Source organism: Anopheles coluzzii, chromosome 3, assembly GCF_943734685.1.
Source record: "Anopheles coluzzii chromosome 3, AcolN3, whole genome shotgun sequence".
NCBI classification, from domain to species: Eukaryota; Metazoa; Arthropoda; class Insecta; order Diptera; family Culicidae; genus Anopheles; species Anopheles coluzzii.
In genome coordinates this window covers 68,460,105-68,472,929 of record NC_064671.1, presented here as the reverse complement: position 1 = coordinate 68,472,929, position 12,825 = coordinate 68,460,105, and the positions used below count along the sequence as shown (strand labels likewise).

The 12,825-nt window shown below is 45.1% G+C and overlaps 2 protein-coding genes across 4 annotated transcripts; both read left to right on the top strand.

The window, feature by feature from the left end:
* Positions 1-1,459: 1,459 nt before the first annotated feature.
* Positions 1,460-6,500, top strand: LOC120957143 (sodium/potassium/calcium exchanger 3-like). Of its 3 annotated transcripts, none has more exons than XM_040379184.2 (7): positions 1,460-1,619; positions 1,851-2,201; positions 2,694-2,939; positions 3,035-3,171; positions 4,148-4,318; positions 4,391-4,793; positions 4,862-6,500. In XM_040379184.2, exons 2-7 carry the CDS (start codon positions 2,093-2,095, stop codon positions 5,530-5,532), a joined length of 1,737 nt encoding a protein of 578 aa, XP_040235118.2. In that variant the 5' UTR covers positions 1,460-1,619; positions 1,851-2,092; the 3' UTR covers positions 5,533-6,500. The 3 variants fall into 3 exon arrangements, with proteins under 3 accessions (XP_040235118.2, XP_040235119.2, XP_040235120.2); XM_040379185.2 differs by having other exon boundaries at positions 1,460-1,974; positions 2,063-2,201; XM_040379186.2 differs by having other exon boundaries at positions 1,460-2,201.
* Positions 6,501-7,734: 1,234 nt separating this feature from the next.
* LOC120957144 (sodium/potassium/calcium exchanger 4-like) lies at positions 7,735-11,489 on the top strand. The gene is made up of 4 exons (XM_040379187.2): positions 7,735-8,600; positions 9,285-9,808; positions 9,878-10,628; positions 10,709-11,489. The coding sequence occupies exons 1-4, from the start codon at positions 8,504-8,506 to the stop codon at positions 11,032-11,034; spliced, it is 1,698 nt and encodes a 565-aa protein (XP_040235121.2). The 5' UTR covers positions 7,735-8,503; the 3' UTR covers positions 11,035-11,489.
* The last annotated feature ends 1,336 nt before the right edge of the window (positions 11,490-12,825 follow it).

The window sequence follows — 12,825 nt, the reverse complement described above, 5'->3', positions numbered from 1 at the left end:
GATCTCAAATTGATGAGTGAATTGGATGATGCTTTGAAACCCTGGCAAGCACAGAATCGTGTTCAATCAGCCCGCCAGCTGGCCATGTACGATTCGTTGCTGCTACGTTTCCGCATAAGCGATAGATAAACCAATTATTTTCCAATCGGATATTGGTATTTTTAATCTTTTTTAACTTCTAGTCTTACTCGTGGCACCGACAGGGGACAGTTTAATTCAAACATAAGATAAGGATGCGAAACTCTTACTGCACAGGCACGAGGAACAGGCTTTGGGTGACTAAGGTAAGGTCCCCTCCCCCAAGGTATCACACGGAGTTGGGGCGATAATGGTGAAAACAGGGAGGTAAGTATCCCTTAGTAGTAGGGAATAAAATAAAAACAAACAAACATTTAACAAGTGCGTCATAGAAACAAAAGCATGCCGCGCCGATTTGATGATGATGAGCACAGAAGCCTAAGTGTGCGATCGTAGCTCATTGCGAAACATGTTGTAAGATTTGTTGCAAATACGTTTTAAAATAGAAATACTTAACTAATACAGAGGGAAAAAGTTTCTTTTCATAGTTTTGAGATATGTCCCATCTATTTCTCCCTGTCATAATCAGCAGCACGAGAGGCAATATCATAACAAACAAGATATATCACATATCTTGTACGGTAGCCAAACCAAAATTTGACGGTACTATCAGCATTTTAAAGAAATGTGATTTTTATGGCCAGTGCTCAAGCAGGACCATAAATTTGTAAAATAAACCTGTCATCCGCTGGGAGTTTCAGCAGGGGTCGAAAATTGAACTGCATGAGTAACGAGCGGTGAGAACCGAATGGGTTTAATCGATTTATGGCCATGGGTGGTGATGGCCTGAAACTGAAAATTACCGGACACAACTTGATTCCTTCTCTTAGGATCTAGATGCAAGCCTTTGTACTTAAGGCAACTAAGAGCAACGTAGGATTACAGATAGAGGTTACTCTGCACTGTATTATGTATTTGGCGACCCGTGATATCTTTGCATGTGTTGCAATGTGCTCTGTACTGCATTGATTACTGCTGTAGCTCATCACACTCCTCATCATTGTCTATCGCTGTCGCATTTGACGTGCGTAGACTAGCAAGCAGAAGACCTCATGCAGTGACGATGAAATTCAAAATCAATTACAAACTCACAAGTCACTTGATAACACACACACAGTTCTAATCCATGAATGGATTAGTGGACATGCCAATCTCGATCGGTATCTGGTAGATGGACGAACCTTATCGTGAACTACCCTGCACGCGACCGTTGTAGTACAGCGTAACCGTGATGTGTTACGGGAGCTACGGGGACATTGGCTGCCTGAAATCAAAACCGGACTTCAGTGCGTTTGATAAAGATACACACGCACACTCATAAACACCTAAACATCATCAAATCTGATATGATGTATCCGTAGGTGTGCAGGACGGCAAAGCCAAAAATCTACCATCGCCTTTCGGGCACTGGTCAGAAACGCATTGGGCAGCGACCCAGGCGGACGAGTTGCTACAACCGGTCATTTAGGCAGCCGATACTCTGTCCGCTCAGCTGTGCTGCTGGAAACTTGCCATATGGTCGAAGAATCCTGCGTGTGAAGGTGAAGAAGTGAAAAAATCAATATTCTTGTGTTTGTTTGTTGTTTTATTTTTCATCGATAAAATTAGATACAGACGTATCTAGTTTGCGTGTCACTAAAGTTTAAGTGATAGTAAGGTAGTGTTTGGGAAACAGCAAGTTCAGTAACAGGTGCTTACAGAAAATTGAGTGCGTATCTACGTCCATAAATATTTGTGAGCTGGACGTGCGTGAATGTGTGCAACGGCACCAGTGGCTCGGTGTAAAGTGTTGTCGTGTGGCCCGGAGGCTGTTACGTGAGAGAGTTTGGATGTACAGGCGTTTACGCATAGATGTACCCATAGCTTCTCGACGCCGAAGTGCATGCAATTGTTTATGTGAGTGTGCCTGTGTATGTGACTATTACGATTGGTAGAGAGAAACAAAGTGTTTTCTGTAAAGATAGTTACTGATCGATTTGTTTAGTGTTGTGTCTTCTGATAGCATACCGTCAGAATGACACCAGCGCTAAGCCGTCTGCGGACAGTTAGCACGTTCGTGCTTTTAATCCCCGTCGCAATGTCCATGGTGGTGATCGATAGCAATCCTCATTCAGATCATTTAGGTAAGGCTACTACAGTATAACGATAAAATAAAGTTAAGAATTCACTTTGCAGGGTGTTTTTGTGCGTGAAGAGACATTCTTTTCATACTACAGTCTGAGATAAAGGAATAAAAAAAAATACATCAAAGAATTTGTTTTCATATATTATGAATTTTTACGAATTGAGTTAAACGTTGTTAAATGACTAATATTCCATCCTGAAACTTGTGGCTTTATGTCGTAGGAAGAGCTGATTGCCGTTCTACTTTGTAAGGAAAATCTACGTATAGATTATATTTGTTTATCTTTGTTATTTAATTTAAGATTACGGCCCGACCGTAGGTTGAGTCGGAAAATAATACACCAAAACAGTTTGTTGCATATAAAAACACAGTTTTCGCATTTTTTAATGGATTTTGCACAAACGGTCAAAATTTGAAGCTTGCTACATTATTTCCAACAGATTTTATCATAAAAGTATCATAGGCAGCTAATAAATCATCTTTCTTACAGATCTTTCAACGGATCCTCTTGGGGACACAACGACGGAACTGAACTTGTACTCCCTCCCCGATAACAGCACCGTTGCCGTGCCGATACACTTAACGCTGGATGAAAGGATAGAGCTGGAGAAGCTCACCTGGCATTGGTACCCCTGGCGAAGAATCAGCTATGACGTGCAGCCCGACGGCAAGAAGGTTGAAATGTTTTGCTCGGGAGGCTCCTCGATGGACGATTTGCCCGATGACATCTTTACGCGTAAGTGCAAACGGTTCAGCACCCCTGCCGAGCGGTGTTTGGATAAAGTGCTTTAGAATGATTGATATGTAAATTGGAATCATTGCATACAACAGAGGAACAACGGTTGCAGGGCGCAATCGTGCTGCATTTCGTCGGTGCGATCTACTTCTTCACGATGGTGGCGTACATCTGCAGCGAATATTTCCTACCTTCGGTCGAGTGTATCTGCGAGGATCTTAATCTGACACAGGTAAATGTCGAAATCGGCTTAAGTAAATAAATACAAGCAAACGGATGCGCAATTTTGTCTGCATGCCTGTTCGCACAACAAAACAGAAGGTTCATCATAATGGGTTTAATATCTACGGGAGAGCTTAAGCGTCTAAGCACCGATAACTAATCCGGCCTGTGACGACGCTGTGCTGATAAATGTGACAGAACAGTATGATAAATGGACAAAATTTGTCTCGCCAGTTAGAGTGACAGTAGAGGGAATGCAAGGTAATGGAAGGCGTCAAAGAAACAGTGGAAATTAAATTAAAAAAGACTCTTTGCCTAATTACACACCCACACGCAAAGTGAAGCATTAACTATACTGATACATTCGGAATTGGGGCTACGCTACTGTAAGGACAGATAAGATAGATATAAAAATGATAAGACTTAGCGCGTTACGTTTGTGTCGTAGGGGAAGGTCCTTTCTCTTTGAAAATATTTAAAATATCATCAGGCACGTTTGAGACGCACGCCTTTAAGAATGAATTATCCATACCCACGGCTGCATGGAGTATGGTCCTCAAAGAATTGATCTCAATATAAGCTCGATTGCTGCCGTAACAAAAGGCCACATAAATCTTACGGCTACACAAAACTTCAATTCACCTGCCACCGCTCGTAATCGGTATTGCTTTATCGCCGTTGAACCGTATGTATCGCGTTTATCGGTGGTGATTTACTGGACCCTAGGTTCCAGTTCATGCAAGCCTCGCTTGTGCGGGGTTCCACACCTGCTTGGCGTACCCCGCCCGGGCATTGGGGAGCACGTGCCCTATCAATCATTTCGTTAGTATCACACTGCGGTGTGCGAACTTGATCCGGTACGATTACTGCAGTGAAGATCCGATCCGTGTACTGATATCGACACGCAGTGTAGCTGCTATTGCAGACGATTCTTTGTGGTTCGAACGCTTTGATGTACCTGATAATTACCTCGTGATCTTTGACAGGATGTAGCCGCCGCTACCTTCATGGCCGTCGCCTCCACGATGCCGGAGTTTTTCACCAACACGATCAGTACGTTCATTGCAGACTCCGACATGGGGCTCGGTACGGTGATGGGTTCGCTACTGTTCAACACACTCGGTGTGGCAGGATTAGCTGGCTTGGCGACGAAGGCGGTAAGTATTCTTGTCAAACAAATAATTGTTTACGAGTTATTAATTCTAGTTTTCCTGAATTTTCTTGAACAGCCCGTCCAGCTGGACTGGTGGCCACTAACACGCGACTCGATCGTGTTCTCCGCCCACGTCGCCCTGCTGATCGGGTTCGCGTGGGACGGTCGAATCTATTGGTACGAGGCGATGGTGTTCTTCATCCTGTTCTTCGTCTACTTTGTGCTGATGTTCCAAAACAAACGTCTCATGAAGATTGCCAAGAAGTACATTGAGGTGAAGTGGAATCTTTGTGCGCGAGTTATCCGCAACATCGAGGAGGACGAGCGGATTGCAGCCGAGGCACAGGCACAGCAGGAAATTGCTACCATTCCCAATCTGGCGCGAAAAACGCTTGAAAAGCCCGCGTTTCGTGCATCGACAGCTTCCATTCTGTCGGAGCAGATGGCAGAAACGAAGATGAAGATGGGCGAACTGCAGAGTAAGTGATGCCCAAAATGAAACACTACCAAGGCCTGATATCTAACAGCTATTCCCATTGGTTTACAGTTCCCTCCCGGCACGTCGTGGATGACCCGGGCGAGTACGACGATATGACGCTGTGGAAGATCTCGTCCGAAACTTGGTATCGTGCGATCTGGTGGTGGTACAGCTGGCCACTCCGGTTCGTCACTAATTTCACCATCCCGCCGCTGCCGCGAATGCGCCGCTGGTACCCCCTTACCTTCATCATGTGCATCATCTATCTGGCCGGCTGCGCGTTCATGATCTTCTGGCTGCTCTCCATCATTGGCTACACGTTCGACATTCCGGAGTCGGTCATGGGGCTTACGTTCCTGGCGTTCGGTGGCTGCATGCCGGAAGCGGTCTCGGCCGTACTGGTCATTCGCTCCGGCAGTGGTGCGATGGGCGTTTCGAACGCGATGGGTGCGAACTCGCTCGCGATCCTGTTTTCGCTCGGGTTGCCCTGGTTCATCCGCACACTGGCCGATGGTGGCAGCGGTACCAATGCGTACCTGGTGATTGCCTCGTACGGGCTGCAGTACTCAATCATTATGCTGCTCGGTGCGATTGCCTGGCTGTACGTGGTGATCTACGTCGCCGTGTACAAGCTGCGCAAGCGCGTCGGTATGGTGCTGTTCGTCGGGTACGGCATCATCGTTGCGTTCATGATATTAAACGAGCTCGATATCATCATTCCCTCCGGCGAGGAGTGTTAGCGGGAGCGAAGCTGCCAATCCCAGATATGTCGGTACCCTCAACTCCCCTCCAAAACCTCCCATCCCGTTTGCAGAGCTCGGCCACTTATACTCTCAATCAGGGTAACCATACCAGGTGGAATGCTCCCTCAGCAAAATGCTCAAAAACCTCCCCCAACAAGCGGAAGTATCCAGAAGCTCAAGAAAAATAGTATTTGGGTGACGACTAGTGGTTAAGATCGCCTGCTTAATACGAATTTATTAGGATTCCCGATCTACTTGCCTTGCCTACACGTTGAAGGTGTTTCCCGAGGCACAGTCCCTCCTCTCCGGCCCAACAGTAGCAGTGCTGCCTTACGGTACATCTAATGATTAGCTGAGTATTAGTTAAGTGTAGAACGCTTAAACCTTATACAGCACTATCTTGCTATCAAATCGCCCTCAATCCCCAACACAGCAGGATCTTCCTTTTCGTTGTCCAGGCCGTGATGCTGGTTTGTGTTTGCATGCGCATTTGTGTGATATTTACGTTTGACCCTTATGGATACGGCAGACCTGCCGATCGGATTTACATTATCCACTATTGTTGATGTCTATTTGTTGTGACTACAATTTCGATTTTCAGTGCATGTTTGAACTTTTCATTTGATTGTTTGCTTGATGATGATGGACGGCGGCATACTAGTGTGTCGTTTTTGGTTTCTAAATTTTGGATCTACAACTATCGTCTATTAACTTTACCGCAAAGGGATGTAGACGTGATAGAGGGCGACAAAAACAAACAGCGTTGCATGCGGACATTGAAAAGGAAGCCCCGGCTAGGTTTTTTTTGCATTTATTGCAAAGGAAGCGAACGTAAACTTTACCAGGGGTGCGTTGGAAACACTATTACGGTTTATATAACACGCCGTAGCGAATATTGAAAATATTTGGCACGGTTCGCAATCAAAATAAAATACTCTTTAGCGATTTAGAAACAGCGCCCAATACATGGTTAGCGCGAAATGGTTTGAGTGTACAATGCATCCGAACTCGTCTGGACGTCTTTTGTTTAACTTGCGCAATGCGATATTATTGGAGATAAGGTCTACTAGGAGACTGCAAGCAGGAACTGACTACCAAAGAAGGATATATTAGACACTAACATTAAAAATGATCAATTGATGAATTATTATAATTTAAGGAGACTCCGGGAGTCTATAAGTGTATAATAAGCAAAAACTTCCGTAACCATTATCTTTTCAATATGATCGAGTGTAATCACAGCCTTATATTTCAACATTGGAACACCTCGGATAGATAAGGTCACAATATTAGCACACACATTTCAGACATTGAAACAACAGACAACCCAACAGGATCCATTCTGGGAAAAAACTGGTAACAACAAACATTAATGCATGGGAGTTTCATAATCCAACTTCTACTGTAATCTCAACCAACAATGGTTATCTTAATGATTTAATACATCAATACAGACTACATTCTGTGAAATGCGCCTCCCTTCATAAAGTGCACAGACTTAATTTGTTCTTATCTTGTGTTATCATTGACTCTGCCGGCTTTACAGAGCCCTTCAATTAATCTCAACGCGTCCCAGATATTCCGCCCTATCTAATTTGACTCCGGGTGATCGTGGAAGTCAGTCCTCCGCAGACAGATCTTGGATGCTCGGCCCGAATGAGTAATGTTTCTGCTCTTGCATCAAGATATCAAACGATTTTCAGTGCGTATCTCTCGTATCTCTTTAGCGAGTCCGGAATATCCGCCACTACAAACGAGTGGTAGAAAACAGTGACCATGACATCAACGCTTTGATTTTCTTATCATACTGTAAGCGGTGCCCGATGTTTTCCTTCCTGCTCTGTGCGTACCGATGAGCACAGACAGCGTTTTGGGGTCCCTAGCGAACGGTTCTCCCATCAGCGGAGTAACGTCCACAAATGACTGATATCGAATGGCATTTAATGATGTTTCAAGTGTCATCGTTTGTGAGGGGATCAATAAAACAATCTCCTCAACACACACACTCGACCCTAGTTGGCCCTTTTCAGACGCTCTGTGGCTTGTGTGTGAAGTTGGTTCATTGGTTCAATGTTAAGGTTTTCTAACGGTTGGGCTAGCTCGCGTTAAGAGTGGTTCAAGCGATTAAGAGAAGGTGGCGCCCTACACGTTCTCACCATTAGGCAATATTTCCACGTGGTGTGTGTGTGTGTGGGTTTGGATCGATTACCTGCCAAACACTTTCTCCCGGCACAAAACCGGACACAGTCCTAGAGTCGGAAGCAGTATTTGCCTGATGGTGGCCTCATTAAAGCTACATGTCACAGCGAAGTCAGCGGCTATTGCATTCCGGATATTTGTCTGACGTCTTAGAGCACCCTTCGTAACCGGGCCTCTGTGTACCGTTGCCCGCACTTAAGCGTCGGGTTCCCACCACTTTAAACTACCCCCTGATAAACCCCTGCATACAGCGGAGCAGCCAGTTGGAATGTGACTCGCACGGAGGCATCTTGCAGGAAAAGAGTGTTTTCATACGAAGCCGGAACGAAGATAGAACGATTCGTTTGGCACTGGGAGGGTTGGAAACAGCTGATGGGAAGCCGCTGACAGTGCGCCATTGACGGGGTTCCCTTGCGTTCCGGAGAATTTGCGGTCCCTGGTGGACCAATTACGTTTGCCGATAGCGCAGTGAAGACGAAAGGCTGGGGATCTGTGTGGGCGTCCCGCCATCATATCAGGTGCAATATCTGGGAGTAAAAATAGGGATTCCCATTAGAATCACGCCAATCAGACGCAGTCAGTCGCACTTCAGACTCAATCGGAGTAACTCGGTACTCGGAGCGCGCTCTGCCAGACACATCGAAGGAGGCAGTGAAAGTGGTTTTCTTTGGGCAACGTAGCTACGGATAGTTCCAGAACGAAGGGAGCTAAATTGAAACAAGTGTTTTTTTGAAGAAATATTCCTTGTGAATGCTAATGTAACAAAACGATGGTGCAGCTGTGGAATGGCAGTCGTAGGACTGCTGCTGGTGCAACGCTTCTGCTAGTGTTATTGCTCGGTGTGCCCAACGTTGCCGCCATATTCGGTAATAATAGGTTTAAGAAATGAGTTTAAGAAATGGCGAAGTGAGTGGAGAGGTGTCGTACGAAAATGTGTTTTCAATTATTCCAGTAAACTGTGTGCAAACATTACAACTAAACGAAATGGCTCATGTTATTCTACAAAAGCTCCGTCCTTGTACCAAATTCACAACACAAGTTTAAAATCACAAAGAAAATCTTACCTTTGCTGCTCGGTGTTTGATTAACAAGGTTCTGTTTAGAAAGTAGAAACAAGTTCACTTATTTACACACACACACATACACATTCACAAACCTTCCTCTCGATCTGCTGCTGTCGAGTGTTTTGTGACAGAAGAAGGGCAGCCTTCTTAGATTGGTGGTGGAGGTTATAAAACTAAGAAGTCCTTGAGGAGAAGCGCGAAAAAAGCAAACAAAGTGCAACTCTCGTTGTGCTTGAAAAACGTGATCAATGGCGTCCACAAATACGAGAGCATACAGTAAACACAGTGTAGCAAACCAAACAACGCCAAGTGCTGGCGGGAGTCCGCGAGACGACACCGTGTATCATGACCACAGTGGGAACTATAATCGATAACTAGTCGTTCCACTGGCTACTAGATCGATTTGTCTAGCGCCGTCAGTCGCCGCCTGCGATGATGTAAAGTTTTGGTGTGTTTAATTTAACATTCCCTCCTTTCGTTTTGCAGTGCCCAGAATATACACCAGCGGAGGAGCTGTGGCCAATGTTACTACTGTACTGCTGGGTGGTGGTTCGTCTGTTGCCGCCAGGGCTACTATCGACTTTTACCCTCCGAACACATCCGACACAGCCACGGGGAATGAATCTCAGAACGCGTCCGGTTCTCCGTCGATATGCATCGTGACGAGCAGCCTGGACGACTTGCCACCCGACCTGTTCACCGAGGAACAGCGACTGCGGGGCGCCATCGTGCTTCACTTTCTGGCCGCGATCTACTTCTTCATGCTGCTGGCGTACGTTTGCAGCGAGTACTTCCTACCGTCGGTCGAATGTTTGTGCGAGGATCTAAAGCTGTCGCAGGACGTGGCGGCCGCCACCTTTATGGCGACCGCTACCTCAATGCCGGAGTTCTTTACCAACACGATCAGCACGCTGGCAGTAGACTCGGACATTGGTGTCGGCACGATCATGGGTTCCATGCTGTTTAATACCTTGGGCGTTGCCGCGCTCGTTGGTTTGCTGACAAAGATGGTAGGTTGGGCTCGCTAGTAATAGTAGTTCCCGCATGATTGTAATAAAATGTATCCTTCATGTTCTCAGCACGTGCAGCTGGATTGGTGGCCACTGACACGCGATTCCATTATCGTCACCATCTCCACCACGCTGTTGGTCGTGTGCGTGTGGGACGGTCGCATCGAGTGGTACGAAGCGATGCTCTTCAGCATCACTTACGTGCTGTACTTTGTGGTGATGTTTAAGAACGAGTCGTTAAAGAGGATTGCCATGCACTACATCCAGAACCGGTGGAATCTTTGCGGACGGTTGGAACCAGAGCCCGAAGACGGCACGATAGACGACAAGGTACCGAAGAAGTACAACATAGCCATCTTAGGGCACGCTATCAATGGAGTTCTCGTTGGGATGGATGTTGAATCGGCCAAGAAGCTTCCCCCGAGCAGTGAGTCTTCTACAAGTGCACCGATCGAACCGGTAGATCCATCTCGCTCGAACAGTTCAGTGGAGTCGGTGAAAAGTGTGAAGTGGAGCGAGTTGACCCAACTTCCAGAAGCGTCTTTTGCTGGCTGGCGAACGATTATGTGGATTTTTACCTGGCCGTACCGGTTTGTCGTGTTCCTGACCATACCGGATCCGCTACGCTTCCGTAAGCTCTACCCACTGACGTTCGTGTGCTGTATTGGGTGGATCGGGGTGAGTGCCTACCTGGTGTTTTGGATGATCTCGGTCATTGGCAATACGTTTGGCATACCGGACACGGTGATGGGCATGACGTTCCTTGCGTTTGGCGGCTGTATGCCGGAAGCAGCATCTGCAATCACGCTTATTAGGCGAGGTAGGTCTTTGAGTCTTCAGACATGGTCACATCCATCATATTAATGGTTTTTTTTTAATTTTTTCTCTCTCTCTTTCAAGGTAATGGCGCAATGGGTGTTTCCAACTCACTGGGAGCAAATACGCTCGCAATATTGTTCTCACTCGGATTGCCCTGGTTTATCAGGACAATGATCGACGGCGGTCCCTCGACGGGAGCGTACATTGCGATTCAGTCGTACGGTATCCAGTATTCGGTGCTCGCCCTGTTTGGAGCTATCTTCACGCTCTACGCCGTACTGTACGTTGCCAAGTATACGCTGCGAAAGATGGTCGGACTGGCGCTGGCCGTTGGGTATCTCGTGATCGTAACGTTTATGATCCTAGTCGAGCTGGATGTATTTTTCCCCGCCGACAATCGATGCTAGGGTGTGGACATCTCGTCGTATAGATAGTTAAAACGGAAAAAAAACTGTAATATAAATAAAGTACGAAGTAGAGTGTATGCGAGAATGTAACGGACACTGAAGCACGTGGCTAGGGGTGCCGTACGTAGTGAGAATGCAAAGAAAGTTTGTACATTGTTAGGACAATAGCTCAACTGAATGTTGAATTTAGCTGCTAGGAAACTTAAATTATTTTTCGACTCTTTGGGAAAAGAGACGAAGAGCATATTGAGCAAAATGAGCTGATTTGTAATAAAATAGATGATAAAAAGTAAAAACAAACTCGTTTTAAAAACTTTTTGTAAACGTATGATAGCTGAAAGTCTGAAGGGTCAATTGCACTTAACAATGCTTACAAATTCACTCATTACATTGCATTTTGAGAACAATAAAACGACCAAACAACAAGTACAGCAGGTACATTGTTTCACACGATAGATTTTGTTTGACGACCGCTTTAAACCAGTTCCAAGCGATATGATCTTGTTTGCCGGCTTTATCTGCACACCCTCGTAGAGATATCAAAATCACTCACATACCCACAATTGGTGTAATAAACGTTTCTGCTGGTAATCAGATTTATTTTGGGGGAACAGAGACCGTTTGGCTTGACAGCAACGACATCTTGCATGTCAGATGCGCAGATATCAGACCAGGTTCAAGAAACGATTATCGATAATTAGTATCATAACAGACACCTCACGATGGAATATTACTGACACAAATTGCACTGCCCTGCGGCTTAACCGGTCACCTTAGGTCATAAATGAAATAATACACTTTGTCCGCATTCGACCAGAGCGGTTGACCCATTTGCGATCGCACCGGGCGGATACAGCCAACCATCCGGTGCGGTGGTGTGTCATCCTGTTTGTTGCTGACACGATCAAACAAAGCGGAAGGTTAAATTGAAGCGCTCGCAGGACCGTTTACTCATTCGGACTGATAGAGATAAGACGGATCTCTAAGCACGCAGTACAGGTGAACAATGAGACTGTTTGTTTTTTAAATGTTTATTGTTGTTTATTTTTTAATGCGTGTGATATCTTGTAGTTTGATTTACCACGCTGATGTTGGACCAAACCGGGAGAATAGAAATCAATATTTAAGACTGTGAAACTACTTTTCTCTCGGAGAGCTTTAAGGAGGGAGGGAGTTTTTAGGGAATTTTGAAACGTGTTTTATTGATTGTTCTGTATTAGGTAAATGTATCATAATTTTTATTATTTTTATTATACATTTCGTTAAATTTGAATAGTTTGATATGGCATATGCTTCTAATTTGCTTTACTTTCTAATCAGGCTTTTATTTAATAAGAGTATGTACATTTAAATAAACAAAAATGGAATACTTTATTTCAACACCTAATACAAATCGAATCACACTCAGTACAACGGAATAAAAATTCAAACGCATTTCAACGACTTTCGATGTTTTCGTTCCGTTTCGCCACAGTGGGACTGCGGCAGCGATATATGGTACGCGATGTTTTAATGCACAGTCGGCACAGTTGCATGGTTGAGCTGGACATGCTGAAATTACAAAAAAAATGCGTTTGAAAAGATATGAATGATAAGAGTTTGCTCATTGGATTGATATATTTACTAATTGTTATGCAGTTGTTACTAATTGTTAGATTACATTTTCAGACTAATGGTTAACGGTCGAGTGAATATCATTTAACAGCGATAACCCAAGCGCCACAGATTAAGCTTAAATGACTGGAAAATCAAATATCCATAAAAAAAGCTCCAAAGCTTCACTAGTTTGCT

Bases quoted from the DNA above. Each gene is read 5' to 3' on its own strand.
- LOC120957143 (XM_040379184.2), top strand. From the start codon at position 2,093: ATGACACCAGCGCTAAGCCGTCTGCGGACAGTTAGCACGTTCGTGCTT. The intron at 2,940-3,034 runs GTAAGTGCAAAC...TGCATACAACAG, and splicing joins GCCCGATGACATCTTTACGC to AGGAACAACGGTTGCAGGGC. The intron at 4,794-4,861 runs GTAAGTGATGCC...ATTGGTTTACAG, and splicing joins GAAGATGGGCGAACTGCAGA to TTCCCTCCCGGCACGTCGTG.
- LOC120957144 (XM_040379187.2), top strand. From the start codon at position 8,504: ATGGTGCAGCTGTGGAATGGCAGTCGTAGGACTGCTGCTGGTGCAACG. The intron at 8,601-9,284 runs GTAATAATAGGT...TTCGTTTTGCAG, and splicing joins CAACGTTGCCGCCATATTCG to TGCCCAGAATATACACCAGC. The intron at 9,809-9,877 runs GTAGGTTGGGCT...TCATGTTCTCAG, and splicing joins TTGGTTTGCTGACAAAGATG to CACGTGCAGCTGGATTGGTG.